The 25,152-nt window shown below is 33.2% G+C and overlaps 3 protein-coding genes, 1 long non-coding RNA gene and 2 pseudogenes across 7 annotated transcripts; 4 read left to right on the top strand and 2 right to left on the bottom strand.

Annotated features, from left to right (window-relative positions):
* Window positions 1–9: 9 nt before the first annotated feature.
* On the top strand, window positions 10–1,548 carry LOC103862404. The gene is made up of 2 exons (XR_004456091.1): window positions 10–628; window positions 721–1,548. It is a non-coding gene; the product is annotated as an uncharacterized LOC103862404 (long non-coding RNA).
* LOC103862405 (CMP-sialic acid transporter 4) lies at window positions 1,527–4,144 on the bottom strand. 2 transcript variants are annotated; one of them, XM_009140109.3, is made up of 13 exons: window positions 3,982–4,144; window positions 3,847–3,910; window positions 3,653–3,764; window positions 3,415–3,570; window positions 3,200–3,300; window positions 3,036–3,107; window positions 2,921–2,969; window positions 2,778–2,819; window positions 2,499–2,620; window positions 2,255–2,314; window positions 2,102–2,150; window positions 1,924–2,018; window positions 1,527–1,827 (listed from the first exon to the last, which is right to left on the bottom strand). In XM_009140109.3, the coding sequence occupies exons 1-13, from the start codon at window positions 4,064–4,066 to the stop codon at window positions 1,779–1,781; spliced, it is 1,056 nt and encodes a 351-aa protein (XP_009138357.1). In that variant the 5' UTR covers window positions 4,067–4,144; the 3' UTR covers window positions 1,527–1,778. The 2 variants fall into 2 exon arrangements, with proteins under 2 accessions (XP_009138357.1, XP_033142687.1); XM_033286796.1 differs by lacking the exon at window positions 3,036–3,107.
* A 574-nt stretch (window positions 4,145–4,718) lies between these two features.
* LOC103862403 lies at window positions 4,719–5,786 on the top strand (annotated as a pseudogene).
* A 576-nt stretch (window positions 5,787–6,362) lies between these two features.
* On the bottom strand, window positions 6,363–9,562 carry LOC103862402 (annotated as a pseudogene).
* Window positions 9,563–9,585: 23 nt separating this feature from the next.
* LOC103862401 (zinc finger protein ZAT3-like) lies at window positions 9,586–15,803 on the top strand. Its single transcript, XM_033286797.1, has one exon. The coding sequence runs from the start codon at window positions 10,765–10,767 to the stop codon at window positions 11,641–11,643; it is 879 nt and encodes a 292-aa protein (XP_033142688.1). The 5' UTR covers window positions 9,586–10,764; the 3' UTR covers window positions 11,644–15,803.
* Window positions 15,804–16,643: 840 nt separating this feature from the next.
* LOC103862400 (protein NLP2) lies at window positions 16,644–20,745 on the top strand. Of its 3 annotated transcripts, none has more exons than XM_033286795.1 (5): window positions 16,644–16,661; window positions 17,367–18,375; window positions 18,470–18,517; window positions 18,598–19,561; window positions 19,649–20,745. In XM_033286795.1, exons 2-5 carry the CDS (start codon window positions 17,512–17,514, stop codon window positions 20,464–20,466), a joined length of 2,694 nt encoding a protein of 897 aa, XP_033142686.1. In that variant the 5' UTR covers window positions 16,644–16,661; window positions 17,367–17,511; the 3' UTR covers window positions 20,467–20,745. The 3 variants fall into 3 exon arrangements, with proteins under 3 accessions (XP_033142686.1, XP_009138352.1, XP_009138353.1); XM_009140104.3 differs by lacking the exon at window positions 16,644–16,661 and adding an exon at window positions 16,690–16,967; XM_009140105.3 differs by lacking the exon at window positions 16,644–16,661 and adding an exon at window positions 17,076–17,178.
* The last annotated feature ends 4,407 nt before the right edge of the window (window positions 20,746–25,152 follow it).

The following is a 25,152-nucleotide window of genomic DNA, read 5'->3' as shown; positions in this document are numbered from 1 at the left end:
ACTTCTAATCCCTAAGGTCGGTCCACACTTTGGCCGCCTCTCTCTCCTATCCGGATGTGGTCTTGGACTTGGGCCTGGACGCATCCTACTCGATCGGTTACTCCTTGGTATGGTTAGTAGCAAATCCACGTTCTTTATAACAAGGTTTTTTTTATTCGAGTTTTGTTATATAAAAAAAAAAAAAAAAACTTATGTTCTTTATTTACAGGGGAGGAAAAAGATTTAACGAGCTGCTAACTACTTGACGTTTCAAACATAACCTCTGACTGTAGCTAATGATTTTACATCAAAAGTAGCAAAGTGTTTGTTTACAAGTCCAGACCTGTCACCACCGAGTACACCACAAAAGCAAGTCTCTTCTCAGAGTGACAACTTTCCATTTTCTTGGAGGTGCCATGCTTGCCTGCCACAAACCCTCAAACTATATCACATAGAGAGACCACTTCAGGGTATAATTATTTTCTTCTCTTTGTCTTACTGACAATTAAAATTTTCTGCTGCCATTTTACTTATCAGATCCAATTCAACACAGGTCATCTCTTGAATCAATGGAACGGGAGTCTTGTGCCCTGACCAGTTCGTCTCAGAGTTACAGAAATAATTCAAGGAAATGACATCGACAGGCAAGGTGGGTTTAGTTTTCAGGCTTCACTTTAGTATGTTACATTATATTATACTACAGCTGTTTTCACTTATACTCTTTACTGTTTCAATTTCCAGAATCCTACTCCCATGACCTCCGTGTAAGTCCAGAAACAAAATGCTTACGAATCTTTAAGTCCTGGTAATTGCTCTTTCTCACTATCATTTGAACCATGTTTTTTTCGTTTTGAATTTTTTTTGTCATTTCTTTTAAATAGAAATTAAAAGTTTTTCAAAACTAGTAACTTTTCAAGGTTTTGAGGAATTTTTTTAATATAACTAGATTGATGATATGTGAATGTTTGAAAACAAATAGAATATAATGTCATGTCATTAAGATCCTTAGAGATAATATGTTTATTTGCTTTATCACTTGTGATCACTAAATTTCTTTTTGTGTTAAACACTTATATGATCACTAAGTTTTCCTAATCAATATGAATATTACAATTTTTTTGTTTTTTTTTGTTTTTGTTTGTCAAAGATTGCATTGTTTTTTCTCATTTTTTTTTTGTTTTTCAAATTTTAAATAAAATTTTATATAACTACGAGTTATAATGAAAATTATATGTAAATTTGTGACAACCAATATTACATTTTATCATGTCATTGTGATCGTTAAATAGCCAAAGACACCCAAATCTCAACATAGTACAACGTTGTACAATGCCACATAACGAAGTGAAATAGATAAATAAAACTCTTCCGTGCTTAGTAAATCAGCACGATGGTCCACATGAAGGATGAGGAGAAATAAGATCAGGAAGACTGGGATGGATATGGACGTTTAAGACATATTGAAAGGTCTAGTACAATAATAGAGGCATGTGTCGAAGCAAAGTTTAAATTTGTGATACCTTGGAACGCATTTACTCCTCATACAATGTTTAATAACAATAATACTTTTTTAATAATTTTTTTAAAAAATCTCCACCAGTGTCTTTTAGGTAATGCCTGATTTGCACAAGAGTGCTACATTATATGCTCTTTTTCAAATATTGAATGTGAATTTACCCTATAGGCTACACGAAATACAATATCACAATTGTCAAAAAAAAGCTTTATCTCTCTGTGGTAGAATAATGGCAAGACTTTTCTTTTGGCAGCTCAAGTATTAGAGATCCCTTCTTTGCCTATCATCGTAGCTTCCCAGCTGAATGCAAATATACTGAAACAGAGACGACCCTGCCAAAGTGCAAACACAGTAAACATCAGCTCTTCTGTGAAAAGGTTGAGAATGGATTTTGGTATTGGCAGAGGCAAGATGCGGTTATAACTTACGTTGAACCAAGGAAGAAAGCTAGTGAAAGATGAAAATTGAATAGGAATACAGAGACAACCGCGGTGAGAAGCATTGCCACTGATGTCGAATAAACCTACATACATATCGCTAAAGGTTAAACTCCGTGTTTCAAAAGTGACTACTACTTATGCCGGCGTGCAAGTTTATTATTATTACCTTGACAATATTGTCTGCATATTTCATCACCATTGACACAGCAATACCACTGCAAAACAAACAGGAGAATAATGTTTTCAATGTGTTAAACTACATGTAAACTGAGATTAGAGTTAAAGAGAAGAATCTGGCCTCAAAAGCAGATTTTTTTACCTGAGAGCATGGTTGAGAATCATGAGTACTGTGATAAATGAGTAACCATGGAAGAATCCTCTGAAAATTAAAAAAAAAACAACCCGTTTAATACCAGAGCAGATGCGAGATAACAGCATAATAGTTCAGCCAGCTAATAATAAGGAGATCTCTGACACCAACACTATAAATAAGTAGCATTTTTGTGAGGAAAATGGTTACTGACTGTGGTTAAAATAAGGAGATGATGAGTTTAGGAATTTACTTATTAGCAACGGCATCGAAATCTTGGATGACAATAGCAACAGCATTGAAAGCCATCCCAAAGACGTATAGCCAGAAGTTCTGTACATTTATATTCCTTGATGGCCTCTTTTTTATTATAGCCTGCCAAAAAATGGAAAGCAAAACTTTTTTAAAATCCAAGACATAAAAATGAACTAATCATATTCTACTGTCTTAGACAACAAATTAAATCAATGCTACACAAATAAAAGGAAGTAATCAGAGCTAGCTTTGGGTATAAAAGTCATAATAAGCTCACCTCTGTGTACACTCCAGCGAAACCACTTAAAAGAGCCATAACCTAGAAACAACGGCAAATAATCATATGAATTAGCGTGGACGTGGAAGTAGTGAAGCTTCACTACTCTCTTAGTAGCAAGTTAAGGTGGGTAACAAACTTACAATTGCCATAATCCAGCCGGGAAGAGATGTCTGAAGTACACGATCAGAACTGCAAAAGTTAACATTCAAATATGAGACTATGTAGTGCAAAAAATAAGTAGAGAGCCAAATTTACTTTGAATTCAACTGAGCAGTGGTGCAGCCACAACACAATAGGATGAAGCCCGCCCACTGAATCTCGCTCAACCTTATTAGAGAAGAAAGTAAAGCAAATTGAATAAACAGAACAACTATTCACTGTAAGCTATGAAATCAATTTGGAGGGAAGAAACAACTTACTTTTTCTTCAGAATAATTCTGTACAAGACACCAGTACTTATGATGTTCAGGTTCTTCAATATCTGATAGCCTGGAGCGTCAACGTATGCAAAAATATAGTACTGCCACATAAAAAGTCACACCACAAGTAGTCAGAGAAACTGAGTAACATGGAAAGAAGATGCTACAAACATTGACCAAAGCCAAAAAGAACTAAAAAAAAAAAGAAGCAAAACCTGTAAGAGATTCTTGAAAAGATACAAAGCAGCAGGAATGGGAAACACTTTAACTTCGTCATACGTTGTGCTTAACCTATTATCGTCAGTAACACCTTCGTTCTTCCATATTCTTGTCAACGCAAGAAGAGACAACGCACACTTGAGAGTCTCAACCTAACGTCCAGAGATTTAAACATTCACTAAAAGTTGCTCGCTTTATACCAGACAAGACATTTGCTTAATTAAATTAACTAACCAAGAAGTTGGCGGTGGTAACACTGTACTCATACTTGCCAGCTCGTTTAGACCAAACGATGAGTATAGCTTGGGAGCTCGTGAGGATCGTCAGTGCACATGTTACTACACCCCTGCCCCCAACCAACACAATTTAACTCAAAACCCCAAAAAGATAGTATCTTTCCGACAAGAAGATCGAATAAAGGAACTTACTTTCGTTTCCAGTTGGTTCTTTCGTTCGATCCAGGACCAACCAGAGCAATGTTACTCGAAGCAACTACCAAAATCGAAGCACCAATGAGCAAAGAAGCAGAGATTGAGATAAGAAGGAGAAAGAAAAAAACTAACCGGTGTGAGGTTTGCCCTTCAAACTCTCGAGATCCGAAGCCACGTCGTGATCATCATCCTCGTCTTTGATTTTCCGGTACTCCATTGTGAGAAGCTCTCTCAGATCTCTCTGATCCGACCACACTCGAAGCTAAATTAAATGTAATAATAATAATGAGAAATAACCAAAAAAGCGCGTAATACTTTATTGTTGGGCCTTGAAATATTGGGCCTTGCATTTTTATTGGGCCATAATCCAACTAAATAGTGAATTTATTCAAACTAGGCCTGGGCATTCGGGGTCCCAATCGGGTTTCGGTTTTATCCAATCGGGTTTCGGTTTTTCGGGTTTATCAAAATCAGCCCCATTCCGATTATATGAAAGTTCGGTTCGGGACTGGTTCGGGTTCTATCGGATTCGGGTCAGGGTTAGTAAATCTTCAAAGAACCGGTACAACCCAATATACTTTCGGTTTCGGGTCCCAATCAGTTTTTCGGTTTAAAAGTACCTGATTTTTACCTATTTTATAACTAAAACATGAGTAAATACATGATTTGTACCTATTTTGTAACCAAAACTTAAGTGAAATCGATTCAAAAATAAGGAACATCAACCGTGATCATTCAAAATCAAACGAAAAGTAAACATATTTACTGATAAAAAGAAAACCAAATAAATAAAAGCATAAAACGAAAACCAAGTTCTCATGAAATGAGAAACATTGTTTAACGAAAACAAAAACAAAATCAAAATACTTCAAGATTCAACGGCCATCTTTAACAATCAACCTTCATGTAATAGATAAGTATTTTAGATGTTCAATATTTCTTAGTGTATTTTGGATACATATTAGGAATTTAGATCATGTTTGGTACTAGATCTTTTCGAGGTTTTGAATGTTTCGGGTTCTATCGGATATCCATTTAGATTCGGGTTCGGTTCGGATAATACCCATAACCCGAAATACCACAAAACAAGGCCCATTCGGTATTTACTTCGGGTTCGAATCAGTTTGGATTCATTTTTATCGGATCGGATTCGGTTCGGGTTTTCGGGTTCGGTTTATTTGCCCAGCCCTAATTCAAACATTGTGTAGTTGTAATTGGTTGGACATAAAAGTTAATGGACCTCACACAGACAGAGAGAGAAAAAATGTAATAAAAACACAGTCTGTGTTTAGAGCTATGATCACTACTTTCTCTCTATTACTCCGAAACATTCATTTCTTCATCTTTTAAATCTCTCTCTCTCAAAAAAGAAAGCAATGAGCTCGATGATGGAAACTCTCCAGATTCGCAAACAAGTTTCTCTCCTCATTTCTCAGCGTCCTACTTCCTCCGCCACCATAAGCCTGAAGGTATCATCCGACGTAGCCTTTCTTCACTCTCACTCAATCTCTCAAACAAAACAAAGGAAACATCAGATGGATTCCAATCAGTTTCTGCTTTAGGAGAACAAGCAAGAAGCTGGTGAGAATGGAGTCGTTCATGGATCCTTTCCAAGAAGCTAGATCAATCGGCTCATCACATAATTGAGGAAGTAGTGTAATACACGTCTTCTTCAAGCTCCCATCTCAGATCCACAATTTCATGGAGACTCTTCTTCCTCTCTCATGCAAATATATATGATCTTCGTATCAATCAATTGGATTATAGTCAACCATAAGGGGATGTGTTTTTGGAAAGTTCGATGTTTGTATTTTGTTGCTATAGTTAATAATGATTTATTTTGATTTCTTTACTTCTTGTGCAGTTGTATTTTGTAACCATGAAATTATGTAGAAACATGTTATTCTGTTTCAGTTATTTATACATCGCCATTTTTTGTGAATTAAACTTGTATTAATGTTATATTTTTCATGTGTGTGTGGTATAAGTATGTATAACTGAGATTTGTCATGTGTGTGTGGCCTGTAGCCGACATAACATTTGTCGGTAAATGCAATATCGTCGGTGGCGTATTATTATTTATTGTTTTCTGTTTTAAACTATTTATCGATTATGGTTATACGATGTTTGCTAAAATTTGACTTGAGTAACAATGAACGGTTTAGGTAAAGAATGTGTTGATTGGAAATTGTCAAAAGGAATGACACCAAACATTAAATTGATCAAACAAATTATGTTAAAGGTTGCGGCGTTACAAAGCATGTGAATATGTTCGTATAACATATAAAATGGTTTTGGTAAATAATGTTCCAAATTACAGACCGTTGCTAATGTATGATTTGTTGTGAACAGCCTTGAGTTTTGGGTTTTATTTGAGATTTTTAAAAGGACACATACTTAGAAAAGGCAACTTTGATTACATGATTGAGATTTGCTAGCTCATCAAACGCCATTGGTATTTACATACCTTATTATATATATTTTATTTAATTCAGGTTGTGTAGTCTGTGATGTATATGAAAGGTCATGCTCCTCTAGAAACAAGAAGAGCTTTTCAAAAGTAAAAAAAAATGTTTAGAAAACACACAACATTGATGACAATTTTTTGTTTTTGTAAAAAACATTGAACAAAGGAAGAAGATAAACAAAGCTCACTAACTCATAACAAACAAACATACAAACAACCACAAAGAAGGTAAATAAAAAAACCCCAAGGCTACTTCTATGTGGTGAGCATTGAGATTGTTGATCCCATGAACAAGTGTTAAGCGTCTCTCATGCTAATGTTCAGACTATTCCTCATCGTCCTTCTTCCAACACCAGTGTTTCCCTTTTGCATCATCTCCACAAACTCACCATAATCAATCTGTCCATCCTATAAGATACAAAACAAAATATACTCAGAAACTTTCTCATCATCCCAATACACCTTCAGACATGATAATATAATAAGCTTACATTGTTCTGATCAACTTCTTTGATGATGTCTTCAAGGAAAACATCAGTCATACTATGTTCAACACACGCTTGTTGCAGCTCGTCTATCGTTATGTAGCCACTTCCGTCTTTGTCAAAGTACTGAAACGCAGCTACAAGATGTTCTTCCCTCTCTAGTTTGTTGAGATGGATGGTCGCTGCAATGAACTCACTGTAATCAATCGTCCCACTGTTGTCCACATCAGCCTGTCAACACAAAAGCTCAGCATTAAACACAGACAAAGATTCATTTAACCAAATAAGATTAGATGTGTACCGCTTCCATGAGATCATGGATCTTTGTGTCTTTCAAAGTAGATCCATATTTCCTCAGACCAGCTTTGAGTTCATCAAATGTGATTGCACCGCTGTTTTCAGTATCCATTGCTTGAAACATTTCTCTTAAACCAGCAATCTCTTCCTCAGAGACTCTCTGCTATCACCTTCAGAGCCATCTTCTTTAGTTTATTCATCGCAGAAAACTACTTGAGCCTAGACAACACATCTGGATCAAGTGGTCTATCTGGTGCAACACCGTTCTCACAGATCCAAGGATGACCTGCAAACAAGTAGATGTAAACCTAGTGCTTGTTGCTAAAATGTAACCATTACTTTAATGTGGAGACATATGCAAGACTTCATGAGCTGTTAAGCACTCTGCAGGCTTAGAGGATAACATTATGCGGATCAAGTCTTTAGCACTGTCTGATATCACATGCCAAGGGTCTGAATCAAAGTCAATGTATCCCTTCAACACAACATCAAATATCCCTTTCTGAGTTTCTGTTTCCACAACAAAAATAAGACAAAAACAAAACACATTTTCAGGTGACTCAAGACTTTCTAGAAGGTTACCTTACATGGTAAACACAAGTACCTGCCCAAAACGGTGGAACTCCGCTTAGCAATATATACAGTATAACACCAGCAGTCCACACATCAGCTTTAGGCCATAGCGTTTGAGTAAAACCTCAGGAGCAACATAATATGGACTCCCAACAACATCAGTAAATATCTGCCTGAAACTCACAAGAACATCAAAACCAACCAAATCAATATTCAAGAAATTCCGTAGGCAGTAATTAGGTCGTTTTATAGGAGATTATTGATTAGGCGGGCATCTACACCGGTTTTCTTTTTGAAAAAAAAAATCATTCAAGAAATGTAGGCGGTGGTTATACATTTTATAGGAGACTATTGATTGATAAAAAAAGGAGATTATTGATTAGGCAGACGTCTAAACCAATCTTTTGATCACCTAGACTGATAGTTTTTCTTAAAAAAATCAATCAAGAAATCCATAGGCGTTTTATAGGAGATTATTTGATTAGACGGGTTTCTAAACTGATATTTTGATCACCTAGATCAAATTTTTTTAATAAAAAAACAACATTCAAGAAATCCATAGGCGATAATTAGACGTTTTATAGGAGATTATTGATTAGGCGGACTTCTAAACTGTTCTTTTGAACGTTTAGGCCAATTTTTTTTTAACAAAATCATTCAAGAAAAATCGTTTCGTTTAGACTCTAATTACCACTTAGTAGCTGCCTAGACCGATTTTTAGAACAACTAAAGCTTTTCAGACAGTTTTTGCCTGGTTTGAAAAAGACAGAAAGACCAAAGTCAATAGCCTTGAGAGAAAAATCATCATCCTTATTAACCAACAAGAAATTCTCAGGCTTCAAGTCTCTATGCATAACACCAAGAGAATGACAAGCTTCAACAACTCCCACAATGATCTTAGTTAGCTCAGCAGCTTTCCTCTCACTATAATGCCCTCTCTGAATAATCCTATCAAACAGTTCCCCTCCAGCGCAAAGCTCCATCACAATGTGGACATACAAAGAGTCCTCATAAGCTCCTTTGATCGTCACGATGTTGCCGTGACCAGCTAAGTGGTGCATGATCTGAATCTCCCTTCTGGCGTCCTCAACGTCTTCTTTGGAGATGAGTTTCCTCTTGGAGATTGACTTGCAAGCGTAGTCGACGCCGGTGGCGAGTTCTGTGCAGAGATAGGTTGTGCCAAACTGGCCTTGTCCTAGCTTGCGGCTGAGAGTGTAGAGGTCGCGGATGTTTAGGGTTTTGTGACCGAGAACGTAGTAAGCTTGGTTGTCCATGTTGCGTCTCATGATTGGTTCTTTTGATGGAATCACACGAGGTGAGTTTTTGCTGTCTTTCTTGGAAGAGAACTCTTCAGTGTTGGTGGAACTAGAGCGGTTTGAAGTGACGTTGTTAGAGGTTTTGAGTTGTCTTCAAGCTTGCTACTACTGTTATTGGTCTGGAAGAGTTTGTCCTTGAAAGATCCACGGCATGAATTGCCCATAAACAGTGGAAAAGATACTAAATTTCACTCTCTCTTCTTCATCCAACTAACTGTTCAAATAGATATTAGAAACCCTCTAGAAACAGACCAAACCCAAGAAGCAAAAAAACAAGAAAGTAACAAACTTTAAAGAAGAAAAATCACAGAACCAATCAGATCAAGCATTTAAAAGTACATCAACTTTCACTTTATGTTACTTTATTCAACTAACAGTTCAGACCAAATCAAAGAAGCTTATTATAGAGAGTAAAGTAACCAACTTTAAAACTCACAAGGAAGAAAGACACAAACCCTCACATTAGATCAACCATTAGAAAGAAGAGAGAGTCAAAAAGGACAAACCACATGAGCTACCAAAAAGTGAAATCTGAGTTTTACTTACAAAGGAATCAGAATCAAAGGAATGAAATAAACCAAAAAGAGGATCTAGTTACAACTTACCAGTACTAATCAGAGAAGGGTGACAGAGAAGTTGACTTGGAATGAATATGAAAGACAAAAGAAAGTGGAACAAGAAGAGGAGAGGAAAGGCTACAATATTTATTTAATGTTATTTCCACCAAAGGAAAGCTGCTCTCGGTTTAATACTATATAGTAGTATAACAAATTTTATTCGAATCCCAAGAATAAAAAATAGATTTTTTGGATTTATGTTTGGTGAGAGACTGGTCGGACAATTACATTCGTTGGATAAAAGTGTGTTTTGTTTATCTTACAGCGCCGATTATGGGAAGAAAGTTCTTTAATTAGACTGTTTTGAGTGCTCACAGCTACTTTTTTTTTACCATAAGCGGTTTCCTCGTACCTTCTTACTCTTTGGATTATTAATAAACCACTTCCTCTCTTAGTCTTTTTTCCTACTAAAGTCTTTTGGTAGAGGAGTTTAGATGAGAGAACATTCTTTTCTTTTGACAAGTCTTGAATATTCGGATTGTATAAGTTGATGATCATTGACAAAGCCAAGTCTTTATTAATGGTCAACACACTGAGTCCACGACGCCGGTTCAAGTCAATGGGATTAATAGTTAAGAAAAGTATTTATATATGTGTTGAATGTGGACATGACATCTGCTGCTTCTTATTTAGTTACTTGAACCATATCTATTTTTTTTTGAGAAAGAGAAGATATGTTAACCTTTTTGTGTTTAACCATGCAAACTATGTAGTAATCCTAGATTAATATTTAGGAAAATATTGTTTTTCAAAGTAGTTAAGACTAATCACAGTAATCACTAACCTAGAGAAAAGCCAAACCCAACCGGAGATAACTGAGTTCCGGTTCAATTATTGCTAAGAATGTAAATATAAACCAAACTAAACCGATGACAAAAAAAAACGAACTAAACCAGCAAATCAAACCAAGTTTTAATTCGTAATTATACCGATGGAGAATTCGGATTAGAAGGCCCATAAAGTTGGCCCAACAAACAAAAAACTCGACAACGTGGTTTCAAACTACAAAGTAAACCGCTCTGTTCCTCAACTGAAGTAAACTGTCTCCCTGTCCCTCCATAACTTCCTCCCCACGTAACCGTCTCCTTCTACTTAAGCAACCCTTTCTCCAACTTTCATCCTTTTTCTCTTTTCTTCACCACTTTCTCTATGTGATCACAATGACCACCAATAATTCCGATTCTGATCCCAATTTTCACACTCCACTTAACCCTACTTCCAACGCAATCATCCCTTTCTACCGTACTCCGAATCTCCAACTTGCTTTATCTCCAAGTTACGATCAGAGCCCTAGAAAGAAACGCACCAAAACGGTTGCATTACCCTCTAGTTCTTCACCAAAACCAAAACCAAAATACCCTAGAAAGCCAGACCCTAATGCCCCCAAAATCACACGTCCATGTACCGAATGTGGCAAAACGTTTTGGTCATGGAAAGCTCTCTTTGGTCACATGAGATGTCACCCTGAGCGTCAATGGCGTGGCATCAACCCTCCTCCTAACCACCGTGGCCCCACCCCGGCTTCATTTTCAAACCAGAACCAGAGATCACCAAATTGGGTCTCCCTTATGACCGAGGAAGATCATGAAGTCGCTTCTTATCTCTTAATGCTGGCTAATTCCACACCGTCATCATCAAGTAGTGGTGAGCGGTTCGAGTGTGGAGGTTGCAAGAAAGTGTTTGGATCACATCAGGCTTTAGGAGGACATAGAGCTAGTCACAAGAACGTTAAAGGATGCTTCGCTATCACGAACGTGGCCGATGATCCTATGACGGTTACTACTACTCCACTGACTACTCCTAGTGATCAAGATCACCAGGGTAAGATCGTTACGTTTATGGGGAATCATAAGTGTAATATATGTTTTAGAGTATTCTCCAGTGGCCAGGCGTTAGGAGGTCACATGAGATGTCACTGGGAGAAAGAAGAGGAGACGATGGTCGGTGGTGCGTTCGATCTGAATGTTCCTGCAACAATACAGGATATTTCTACTTCGGACACAACAGGGTGTTCTTTAGATCTTAGGTTAGGGCTTTAATTAGTAGAATATAATTATAGTTACATGTTGGATGTTGGCTTCTAGTATATATATAGGATAATGTTGTTAATGTTGTGATTTGATGATCTGGATAATGTATGTCGCTAGGATATTGGTGTGTTTTGTGTATTCTCATATATATATGCTTAATAATGAAATGTTCAATACTTCAATTCCGGTTTTCAGTGTATTAATTAGAAAACTAATTACTACAATATACAGGAAAAGTTACAAGAAAAACGTACTACAACGCAAAATAAAATCCTAATTAACAAAAGAATACTTTAATACACTGAAAATCGATATATGCTGGGATCTTTTTTGTATTTATCACAAAACTTATATGGAGTAAAAAACTGGAAAATCCAAGCTGTAAAAGAAGCTCTCAAATGTATAGCTAACCAATAGTAACATTGGGTTCTTTCAGAAGCACTTTGAGCCGTTTGATAAAATTAAACCTAACTTATGGAACTAATTAATTTTACAAATTAATTTTTTTTGGGTGTGATTCTTGCCAAGTTTCGTTGTTTGACCTGATCTCAAACTCACCACGATCTCCTCCTACAATATATATATCGATTAGATTTAGATCTTATTCCGCTAATGAATCTTAGTGTTATATATATCTTATCCAAGATAACCAGCTAGCTTTAACATTATATAATGAAGATTGAATCTTAAAAAACTATATATTAATAATCTGAAGATTCAGATGCATTATAGGTAAGCACGCGGAACTACTTACAACAAGCACGAACCCTAATCCGAGACAGTTTTTTTCAATTAATCTTCTCGACTTTATTAAACAATCATATAATCAGTTGTCCTTCAAACTTTTGCAAACTAGTGCGACACACAACCTTCGTGAATATTCAACTACTGACTCTTTTTATAACAATAGTTATCGTTTACAACGATGTCTGTTAGTATATATGAATGCATCAAAAACAACAAAAAGAATCCTCTTCTAAGATTTTCTATTAGAATAATATATGTAAAATGCAATATCATGAAAACGAAACGAAAACTCCATATATATAGCTCTTGATTTATTCTTCTGGCTTCCGTAAATCACAGCGAGTGAGATAAATATTTTAAAACTGTTCAAGTATTCATTTTCTTGTCTAAATCTGCAATATGCTGACAAAAAAAAATATTAATAAAATCTGCATCATAATATTTTAAATATGTTGTTGCTTTGTTTATGTATGTTTAGAAATGTTAGATATGAAGGCTGACGTAAGATATGAAGTTGACCGATTTATCTCCTTACACGTTCTTTGCATCAGAAAAATGGTGAAGTATGCTCAACTTAAGTTTCATTTTTTTCCAACATGCTCAAAGTTAGTTTAAACAGACGAACTCGGCAAATATATCAGATTATTATATTTATTTAGTATTGAATAATTTGACATGCATGAATGTATAGCAGTGACTTCAGAAGTTCGAACTTCCTACGATTTGACTTTAAATATACATTTGTTTGTTCAAGTATTCAAAAGATATTATTTTGAGATATCCCACAATATACATAATCTTGTTTACTGATTAAAGTATATAGAAGGCTGATTTATAAACATTATGCTGATGCTTGCTGACTTTGCAACATGATTTATAAACATTTATTGGGGTGAAGTCATAAGAAAATGTCAGGAAGATATCCAACAAATATATATTTTAAATGAATTTGACGATCTCCGATTGCTTATGCTTGCTGATTCTGCAATACGATGTTGTTTTATTTTAAATTGTAACTTACTAATTAATACATCCCGATCCGAAATGAATAAAAGTAATCAAGGTGATATTAGAAACCTGTCAGTACAAGTTTAAAACATATATATGGTTAGATATATATGTATTTTTAGTGTACTGTATATATAACTAGATTTGATTATGTGGGAAGCACGTCATTGTGACTTGTTAAAGATAAAACATAGTATAATTTGAACCCATAATTAACAAGACTAATCAAATCATATTAAGTGAATTCTTGAGAGGGATTAACTTATATTTTAGTCCAGACTTTACACCTAACCAACCCATTTTCAAAAATAAGAAACATCAAATTGTTATTATAGAACAGTTCTCTTTTAACTTCTAGTTTGAAAAAAAAACTTCCAGTGTGTTGCCACAAGGGATGGCAACAAGAAGCAATGTTTAATCACTTCATTTAAAAAGTCATTAAAAGGCGTGACGTCATCTTCCATTATTCGTGGGATTACCTTCAAAAAATATTATTTATTCATGCTAAGTTATTATCTTTAAAACAAGCAATACTTATGACTTATGAGATAATTAGCATACTATATACTACTAATTAGCATTTTCCTTAAAAGATTCAGCTCCGCTAGCTAATTTGTCTCATCACACACCTACACATATACAACTAATGGCGTTGATATGATATTGATATTTTTTGTTATAATATGAAAGTATTTCATCTAAGACTCTTAACTAATAAGGAGGTTTAAATCATGTAATTAAGGTGCGAAACTAGTGTTTCCAGAAAAGCGACATGTGTTGGGCCTGCCGGATTCAGCCAAATAATTCCAGTAATATTTTGGTGCTATTTTGTTTTATAGATAAAATTAGAGAGAGGTTTCGTGCACGACTATATATTTCTTATAATTAGTCAATTAATTTGTATGTATATACGAGAGAACTTATAAGTTATTATAAACACAAGGATTCCATCTGACTAAATATTTAGAAGTAAAGAAACTGATGGAGATTATAGTAAGAGACTATAGTTAAAAAAAAAAGGCTATAGTTAATGACCATTTTTATTAAGTCAGGTCTTGGATGCGGCGAGTCGGGGATCAGACGATGAGGAAGGGACCATGGCTCATCAGATCACTGAGAGCCGTTTGATCCTGACTTTTTGGAACAAAGTGGCTTAACTTAACCCATCTTTCTCCACTCCCAAAGCCTGGCCCTTTGGAGATTATCTTATAATAATACACATTCATCATTCTCTAATGTGTGATTTTCAAATTAATAAATTGAGAAGAACATGTGTATAAATAAGACCGAATTGGATGATGGGTTTGCCGTATAGTTGGACTTGGGTCGATATATTTCCTAATATTGAACTTCTCAAAGTACATCTTGAAGTCGCAGGGAGAACGTAGATGTACATTATAATACCCAAAGCGTATACCAACATTGTTGATTTATTAGAGTTTTTTTTTTGAAACTTTGATTTACTAGAGATCTGCAATTAATCTAGACACGCATTAGAAATCAAAATCTAAAATTTTGAAAAACGAATGACTCCAAAAAAATCATCAAATCACACATAACGTACTATTTACAGTTAAAACATATTCAGAATAGAGATTGATTTGTTATCACAAGTTGCATAGAGAGTAAAAGCATCTTTTTAGAGAAGCTACTTTGTTGTCAAATGATCAAAAATGATTTTTATTCATATATAGAATTTTGTGTTTGATTACTAACTAAATACACAATATTTCTAATGATTTCTTGGTCACACTTTTTTTTTTGGACAAATATTTCTTGGTCACACTATTACACTAATTAGAGCTAGCTCCTTCGTTAATTATGATAAGGATTAAAAGTGAAGACCCATTTCATTATTTTGCAATGAAACATACGATCTCTCTTTCATCTCGACGACGACAGATCTAACTTCTAACATAGGAGGCAATTATGTGGTTTAACTGACCCGGTAAAAATTTTCACTTCCACTGTAATAATTTGGTATTTTCATATTGTGTTCTGTCTTTCTTGGATCCATATCTGTATATTAATTCTAAATTTTGCACGTCTCGTATAGTCATTTTATTTCATGTAAAAATGTGTACTATTATTCTCTAAGAACTTTTTTAATTTCTTAACAACAATACTACCTGGTTATTGAACTTCAGTAACTCAAGTAATTCCTCAATGATTACACTTTATAGTTATCATGAAAGATGAAACGTACGTATTATATTGTAAAAAGGAAAAGAAAAAAGAGGGTTTTACCAAAAACAAAAAAACAAAAAAAGAGGTTAGTAAATAATTAACCAGCGTGAACTTTTATCATTGAAAACAATTCAAATCAGCTAGTGAACGAATCATTGTATAATTCAAAAACTATTTCATTATCTTCCATGAATCGAACTCACATGGATGCCATTTGAAACTTGAAAGCATTGAAATAACTTTCAGAAAGTATTAAAGCTTACAAATTCAATGAATATAAATAACTTTGTTTAACCTTTTTGTACTGAAAGCAATACAAAATTCAATCTTATAGAAGAAGAGAATGATCACTATTGGATAATTATTTTAATCTGCACCCTTCAATAAATCTTTTGTGTATTCATATAAATGACATTCAGAGAGATTTAACCATTGTTTATGCAAAGTGGCATTTTTATAACCATTGTTTAAGCAAAGTGGAGTTTTGAGAAAACTTCAAACTATTAACAAACAAATAAAAAAAATTAAAACTAGGGCTGAGGTCACAAAAGGATTATTGTTTTAATGAGAAGTTAAACAAAGAATCTTGAAGGTCAAATAATTAATGTAACCTGTTAAACATGACAGACATTGTCTTATGCAAGAATCTTTCTTCCTCTTTCACTGATAGAAATCACAGTTTAACCAACGAAACAGAACAAAATACATACCTGCTTACGTAATCATAAATATTTATATTTAATTAATACTATATATTAAAACAAGAGATCACCAGCGACATAATTAAGAGAGAACAAACATCTCAGCTCTTTAAAAACCTCAACATCAACTTCCTTTCCTCTTCTCTATCTCTTTTTTTTTTTTTTTTTTTTTTGAACACATTCCTCTTCTCTATCTCTATTATCATCTTTTGCAGAAGAAAACAGAGAAACAAAAGATCTTTATTTCTTCTTTTTAACTGCAGGTGGGTTTTTTTTTTCTTTTTAAATTTAAGTGTGGAAATCTAAGAACAGTAGATAGATCTTATTGGCTATTATAAAACGGGTCCACTTTGTTCTTGGGGAAAGATTCTGCACGCCCACATGGTAAGATTAAAATAGACTAGCATTACCCTTCATCACCTACTTGTGTCCAGAAAGAAGTGGTGATGATAATAGATCATCAACTTGAGCAAAAGACTTTTTCACAGCTTTTTTTTTTTTGGTTTTTTCTCAGAATCTTTCTATCAGTTATGTGCTTGTGTACCAATAAAAATAGACCAAACAAACCTCTTTCTAACTGAAAACAGAGCAAAATCTTTTGTTTTCTGTCAGCTTATTTACTTCTTCTGAGTGTTTGAAACCCAAAGTCAATTATTCTCTTTATTTCCTGAAAATTCTATCTTGACAAAAGTAAGTAATCTATTTTGTTCTTTGGAAACTGATGTCATAGAGAATCAGATTCTTAATTTATGATTCTCATTCTTTTTTTTCCTTTCATCTTCTTCTGTGTTGCATTTATTTTCTGCTGGAAATATTCTTTGAATTTACTTTAAAAGTCTCAATAATTTCCCCTCTTGGAGTTTCCATGTCCATTGGTGTTATTGGAGTACAATGTTTTCAAGTCAACTCTCTGTAGCTTATATATATATATTTATAGCCTCTCTATGATCTCACAGCCTCTCTTAAACTCTATTATATACATGTTGAAATGCACCTTTGATCTTACAATTGACAAATACTGAGTTATGCTCTGCTCTTCTCTTGTTATTTTTGTGGTTTTGATCATGTTTCTGCAACTTTTGATTGCAGATAGTTTATATAGACTTCAAGGAAAGGAACCATAACTCAAAGACACTTGTTCTCACCATTTCATGAAGAACAAGTCCTTGAAAATTAAAGAGTTTTGTTAAGCTTCTGGTGGATGCAAGATTGAGTTAAAAAAAAGGATTCTTATATGGAAGGTGGTAGTGGTGGTGGACATGGCGGTTTCTTACCTAATTCTAGCTTTGGCGCATTCTCTGAGACGGCTACAAATATGGACTTCATGGACGAACTCTTCTTTGATGGATGTTGGCTTGAGACAACAGATGGTAAGAGCTTGAAGCAGACAACACCCACCAACATGAATGACAACAACAATTCTTTCCTTTATGAGACAGAGAGAAAGTTTCCTCAAATAACACCAGGTTCTCTCAAGATTGAAGATCTCACAGATCAACCTACGGATCAAGTACCTTCTGACCACTCTGCAGCTATGAGTTCTACACAAGCAGAGAAGTTTCTCCTTGAAGAAACTGAGAGAGGCAAAAGATGGTGGATTGCTCCAAGAACAAGGCAAGGCCCTTCTTCATCAGTGAAAGATAGACTAGTACAAGCTATCAAGGGTCTTAACGAGGCGGTTCAGGACAAAGACTCCCTTATACAGATATGGGTGCCAATCCAACAAGAAGGCAAGAACTTCCTCACCACTTTGGAGCAGCCACACTCTTTCAACCCAAAACACTTGAGTCTTAAAAGATACAGAGATGCCTCAGTGGCATACAACTTCCTGGCTGATGAGGATTCCAAGGAGTCAGTAGGTCTCCCTGGCCGTGTTTTCCTTGGGAAGTTACCTGAGTGGACACCTGATGTGCGGTTCTTCAGAAGTGAAGAGTATCCACGCATCAAAGAAGCTCAGAAGTGTGATGTTAGAGGATCATTAGCCCTTCCTGTGTTTGAAAGAGGTAGTGGGATTTGTCTAGGTGTTGTTGAGATTGTCAGAACAACTCAAAAGATGAATTACAAGCCAGAGCTTGAGAATATCTGTAAAGCTCTAGAGGTTTACTCTCTGCCCCTTGACTTGGATCACAAGTTTTGTTTGTGTATTTGTATAAGCCCTAAAGAGGTTGCTGTATTTTTTATTTATTTTGTAGGCTGTTAATCTAAGAAGTTCAGAAAACTTGAAATCTCCAAGGAGTGAGGTGTGTTAAAAATGTTATCATCTTAAACTAAACCAAATAATTTGATTAACACACACATAAGCAATGCACTTTGTTTTCAGTTTCTGCAGGTGTATAATCAGTTCTACCATGCTGCATTACCTGAGGTATCAAACTTTTTGGCATCAGTCTGCAGATCATATGATCTGCCTCTGGCTTTAACATGGGCACCGTGTGCTAGGCAAGAAGGCAGAGGTGGATCCAGACACTCTGATGAGAACTTCTCTGAGTGTGTTTCAACTGTAGATTCAGCTTGCTTTGTCCTTGACCAACAGAGTTATCATTTCCAAGTGGCGTGCTCTGAGCACCATCTTCTTCAAGGGGAAGGCATTGTGGGAAAAGCATTTAGACGAACCAAACTGTTCTTTGTCCCTGAAGTAACCACTTTTAGCAAAACCAACTACTCTCTTGCGCACCACGCTAAGATCTCTGGTCTGCATGCAGCTTTAGCTGTCCCTTTGAAAAACAAATTCAACGGCTCTGTTGAGTTTGTGTTGGAGTTTTTCTTTCCAAAACTTTGTCTTGACACCGAAGCGCAACAAGACATGCTCAAGTCACTGTCTGTGACACTGCAGAATGATTTCAGGAGCTTGAATCTTGTCATTGATAAAGAGCTAGAGCTTGAAGTGGTGTTTCCTGTTAGATTGGAACTACTTTTCTCAGAGAAACCTTTGCCTCTGGAACCTTTTCCTTTGGAAGAGATCTCTCCAGAAGATTCCTCATGGATCTCTCACATGATAAAGGCTAATGAGAAGGGTAAAGGCGTGTCGCTTTCATGGGAGTATCAGAAAGAAGAGCCAAAAGAAGAGTTCATGCTGACATCTGGTTGGGACAACAACAATCAGATTGGCCTTGGCCATGGCCACAGTAGTTTTGATTCAGCTTCCTTTGGTGTGGGACAATCATTGTTAGGAAGTAGAAGACAAGGTGAAAAGAGAAGAACAAAAACAGAAAAGACAATTGGTTTAGAAGTTCTTAGACAGTACTTTGCTGGAAGCCTCAAAGATGCAGCCAAGAACATTGGTGGTAAGATAAACTTCATGTTATTTAATTATGTTTTTTTTCATAAATTTCTCAGACAGTGATGAGATTTTCATTCTTATGTTGTTTCAGTTTGTCCAACTACATTGAAAAGAATATGTAGACAACATGGGATAACAAGATGGCCTTCCAGAAAAATCAAGAAAGTGGGACACTCGTTAAAGAAACTCCAACTTGTTATAGACTCTGTTCAAGGTGTTCAAGGCTCTATCCAACTTGATTCATTCTACACAAGTTTCCCAGAGTTAAGCTCCCAGAATGTATCTGGTACTGGTACTGGTACTTACTTCAAGAATGCTCAAACCGAGAACGGTGTTTCAGCTCAGGGGATTGCTTCAAAGTCACCACCATCATCTTCTTGTAGCCACAGCTCTGGTTCAAGCACATGCTGCTCAACTGAAGCTAACAATACTGCCAATACCTTAACCACTCTGATGGCTGAAAATGCTGGAGAAATCTTGAAGAGAGCTCGCAGCGAGGTGAAACTTCACACCATGGAGGAAACAAAGCCTATCTCTAGAACACGGAGCCACAAAACATTCAGTCAGCATCCTCTTAGCTTGAAAGCTGGAGGCGCCTCTAAAGTGAAAGCCACGTTCGGTGAGGCCAAAGTACGGTTTACTTTGCTCCCGACCTGGGGCTTCAGAGAGTTGCGTCACGAGATTGCTAGGCGTTTTAACATAGATAATAATAATATTGCAACCTTTGATCTTAAGTACTTGGACGATGACAAGGAGTGGGTTCTTCTGACGTGTGAAGCGGATTTGGAGGAGTGTATAGACATTTATAGATCATCACAGAGCCGCACGATCAAGATCAGCGTTCATGAAGCTTCTCAACTCAAGCTGAGAGGCTCTTTTGGTAGTACTGGTACTGGTCCTTCGTTATAAGCCATAAGGAAAGGTTGCTACCTGAAAGGACAAAGGAGATTCTTATACTAATTTATTAGTGTGTTAGTAACAAAATATTACTCACCATTTTATAGACTTAGGGCATCGGTTTGTAAACATATTTTCAGTGCCCTGGATCATAATCATATCATTTTGCAAGCAGTAGTAGTGAACTGGTTTTCTGCATCGTCTTAGCAGATTTTTTTTTTTTTTTTGGTATAATAAGGCGATTGCGTACCAGGAACACATGCTTATATGTATTTTCTTTTTGGTGCATCATTCGTCATCTGTATTCTTCTAAGCTCTGCTACTATGTCGTATTGAAAATGTTCTCAATAATTACACATGAAAACGTTAGTCATGTAGTTTCCCTCTTTTCTTTCTTCTGCAGCAAGAAAAATACGGAACTAAAGCTACCATTACACAGACTACAAAGAGTGAAAATTAGGAACTTCACTAGCTATTGCCTAGTGGTCGATAAATGTTGTATGCAACCTGTGGCCAAAAGAGAACTAAAAAAAGTATTACAGAACTTCTTTCATTTTTCTTCCCTGATGAGATATTTTTTTTATAATAGAATTTACATTTTCATTTTTTTTTTAGTAGGTCTAACTTGCTTTCAAAATCTCATCTAAAGATCTAAATGAAACATTTACTTACATCTTGCTTAATTGATTTTATCTTTTAAGATTTTCAGTCCGGTTTATGTCTATTTGGCCTAAATCTTAATATAACTCATGTTTTATTGATGATACAGTTTTGTTTTCTTCTATAATGTGGGTGGTTTTTTTTATGGAGAAATTACATGTTTACCACTTTTATGGTACCACTTTTCATTTTTACCACTACTAAAAAAACATTTCAAAAATATTTTCTTCTTTAAGTGGCAAAAGATTCTTACGCCCTTGTTATTTATATATATAATAAATCATTATTTAGACAAAAAAAATAAAAAATTAAAAAAAAAATCAAAAAAAAATCAAAAAAATCAAAAAATAAATTATGTTTTCGAATTATACTTTTTCAAATTCGAATTTTCTTATAAATGTTTTTTTTTGAAATTTTTTTTTTCGATTTTTTTTTATTTTTTTCAAATTTCTTTTTGAAAAACAAAAATTATTATGAACAATTTTTTAAAAAATTATATATATATTTTTTAAGTATTTATTTATATATTTATTAGAATCCTAAATTTCACATTCTAAAAACCCTACCCCACCCCTCAACTCTAAACCCTAAGTCTAGATTAGTTAACCCTAAGGGTATAATTATCTTTTACTCTTCATTAAAAGTGATTGTAAAAATGGTTAGTGTAAACATGAAAAGTGATACTATGAATGTGTTATTTGTGACAATTTCCCAAGTTATTTGTTTTCTTAATATTAATTTTTCTTTTAAATTTTATGTTTTTTATGTTTGTGGAACTTAATATAATCATAATCAAAATACCAAAACAAATCTGAATTCTCATTTTCTAAAACTTTAAAATAAATTTCAGTTTCCATTCAATAAATCAAAGGCATAAAGTTATTTAGAATTTATAAAATATTTTAATTATTGTAAATATTAATATCTGTCATGAGCTTCCAAAAATGTATCACCTACTTATGTATGTATCTTCCTATTGAGAATCTCTTTATTTTATAATATTTTCTTAAAAACATCAACATATAATTTGATAAATATTATGAAAATACATGCACATTTAAACGATAAATAAAATTGATTTTATTTGAATTAATTATAATAAATAGAATTATACTTCATTTTGAATTTGAAAGAATATATGTAACTCAATATACTCACAACATGAGTGACTCGACTAATCTAGTTTATATCTAAAATCATAGATTTAGCTACGATAAGAATATAAAATAAATCATGGGACAACTCAAAATATATTAAAATGAAAATAAAATATTAACCAACCGTTACAATTTAGTTCTTTTCTTAAATTTATATATATGCATGAGATTTCAGAATATTATCATTATATTAATTTATGTAATTTAGAATCAGACAATTTAGTTTATTTTTTTATTTTATTCTAATCACAATATTTCGTTATAAATAATCTTCATAAAATATATTTACATATCTAAGACAACAACCACCTAAATGAAAAAAAAAAAAACTAATCAAAATTTTAGTATATTTAGAATAAGAAATATTATAGTTGAATTCAGAGATGTAATCCAAATTATCCAAATGATAACTAAATCTATTGTGAAGTCAACAAAACCGATTAGGTATATATATATAACATATATCTATTACCAATAATATGTATTATTAAAGTAATATAATGTATTACCAATAATATGTATTACCAATAACATATATGTATTACCAATAAAGTGGCTTTATTAACATATATGTATTACCAATAATTTGTATGCATCTAATCCAAATTACCAATAATATGTATTATTAAAATAATATAATATTATAAATATAAATGATGCATACAAATTATAAATTAATTTAAAATTAAAAGTAAATATCAATCAATTATTATAGTATATTTACTTTAGAAATATTTATAACCGTACATGAATACGGCAAACTCACCTAGTTAACAACATTTACGTATCATCTCTCTCATATATTTATATATTATTTTTTCATTAACAACAGCCACGTTATGTAGCCTATATTGTTTCAAAATATTGAATCACATAATATAAGTACATTATATTATGCCATTTTGACATATAAAAGTGATATCAACATATGAGAACTGAATAAATTTGAAAAATGCATATGAAGTTAGAGAATATTCATGTAGCAAACTTATTTAAGTGAGATCTTTAAATAAAATTCATAAAACTATTTAAACTAATATTAAGGAAAGTTAAAAATAATACCTACTAACTTATAGAATATTCTTCTATATTTTATAAGATGAACAGTACAAAGCATATACAACTAATTAATCTCACACTATCAAACATGTTAGATTCTTCTAGCAAATATTATGGATTCTCCTCTAATTTTTGTTCTGGATTCTGGCTGCAAGAACAATAACTAGAGAAGAATCGAGGATGTTTGCTAGAAGAATCCATGATTTTTTATAGTGTGAGATTAATTAGTTTTATATGTTTTGTACTGTTCACCTAGACTATTTACAAATAGATAAAAAGTTTTTCTATTTTAATAATATTGATGTTTTGTTTATTGGTATTTTGAAACAATGCAGGTTACATGACGTAGTTGTTGTTATTGAAAATATATATATGTGAGAGATGATTCTTAAATATTGTTAATATCCTTTTGACTATTAATTGGTGAATAGATAGAAATTAATATTGAAAGATCTTGTTTTAATAATACAAACTAGGATAAGACCCGCGCCTTGCGCGGGATTAAGTTATTATTTTTATTATATTTTGGAGAATGAAACAACAGTTTGGCTTCATTTGGATTACGGATGTTCAACTCGGATATCGGGTTGGTTTCGGCTCGGTTCGGTTTTTTTCGGTATTTGGTTAGTAAAATATAACTACTATTCTAAATCCATATTTACTTTGACTTTAGTCTTTCACATACTTTTGAAAGATTTCAACTGGACGACTAAATTGATCAACCAATCTTGTTGCTTTAAATCATTAGTGTTTATATATATATATATATATATATATTATTTAGTTTGAATATTTATTAAATAAAAATTCATATGCGTTATATTTTATGATCATTTGTAACTTATTATAACAAAAAAATAATCTATTGATCACAAAATTTTCAGAGTGGGAATATTCAAATTTCTAATAATATATAGACGTTTTGAAAAATTCAAATATAACATATAAGAAAAAATATAAATGTTTTTATTATATATTTAATGTGATTTTTAATATCTTTCAATAATATAAAATTAAAAAAAAAAGAACTAAGATACCAAAATTGTTATCAAATATTTATTATTCATAATAATTAATTTTCATATATACGTTAATCATATTAGGTAATTTCGTAGCTTCTAATTAAGGAAAGTGCAAAAAAAATTTTGGTAGATTATTTATCAATTCGATAGTTAGTTTAATAAAAAATATAATGTAACTCAAGATGGACCAACCTATTTTTCTAAGAATAGTATATCTTATATAGTCATTTATTAAATGAGAATTTATAATCATACAGTTCTATGATCATTCATATCATTTTATAACTGAATATTTAAATCATCGATAACAAAATTTTCAATGTGAAATCTTTAATAAGTTTATAATTTATAATTCATTGAAAGTTTTAATATTAAAATATTTATGTAATCTTATGGTATATAGTATAATCTATATATATATATATATAAATATATATGTTTTATTATTAAATGATATTTTTTACTCATATGGTTTTAAAATAATGTGTATCTTCTTATAATATTAAATAAAAGTTCATATTAATACAATTTTATGATCATTTGTAACTTATTATGACAAAAAAATAATATATTGATCACAAAATTTTCAGAGTGGGGATCTTTAAATTTCTAATAATTTATAGACGTTTTGAAAAATTCAAAATATAACATATAAGAAAAATTATAAATATTTTTATTATATATTTAATGTGATTTTTAAATATATTTTAATAATATAAAATTAAAAAAAGAACTAAGATACAAAAATTGTTATCAAATATTTATTATTCATTATAATTAATTTTCACATATACGTTAAT

Source organism: Brassica rapa, chromosome A03 (genome assembly GCF_000309985.2).
Source record: "Brassica rapa cultivar Chiifu-401-42 chromosome A03, CAAS_Brap_v3.01, whole genome shotgun sequence".
NCBI lineage: Eukaryota > Viridiplantae > Streptophyta > Magnoliopsida > Brassicales > Brassicaceae > Brassica > Brassica rapa.
The sequence above is the reverse complement of the archived record's forward strand: the minus strand, read 5'-3'. Positions and strand labels throughout refer to the sequence as shown.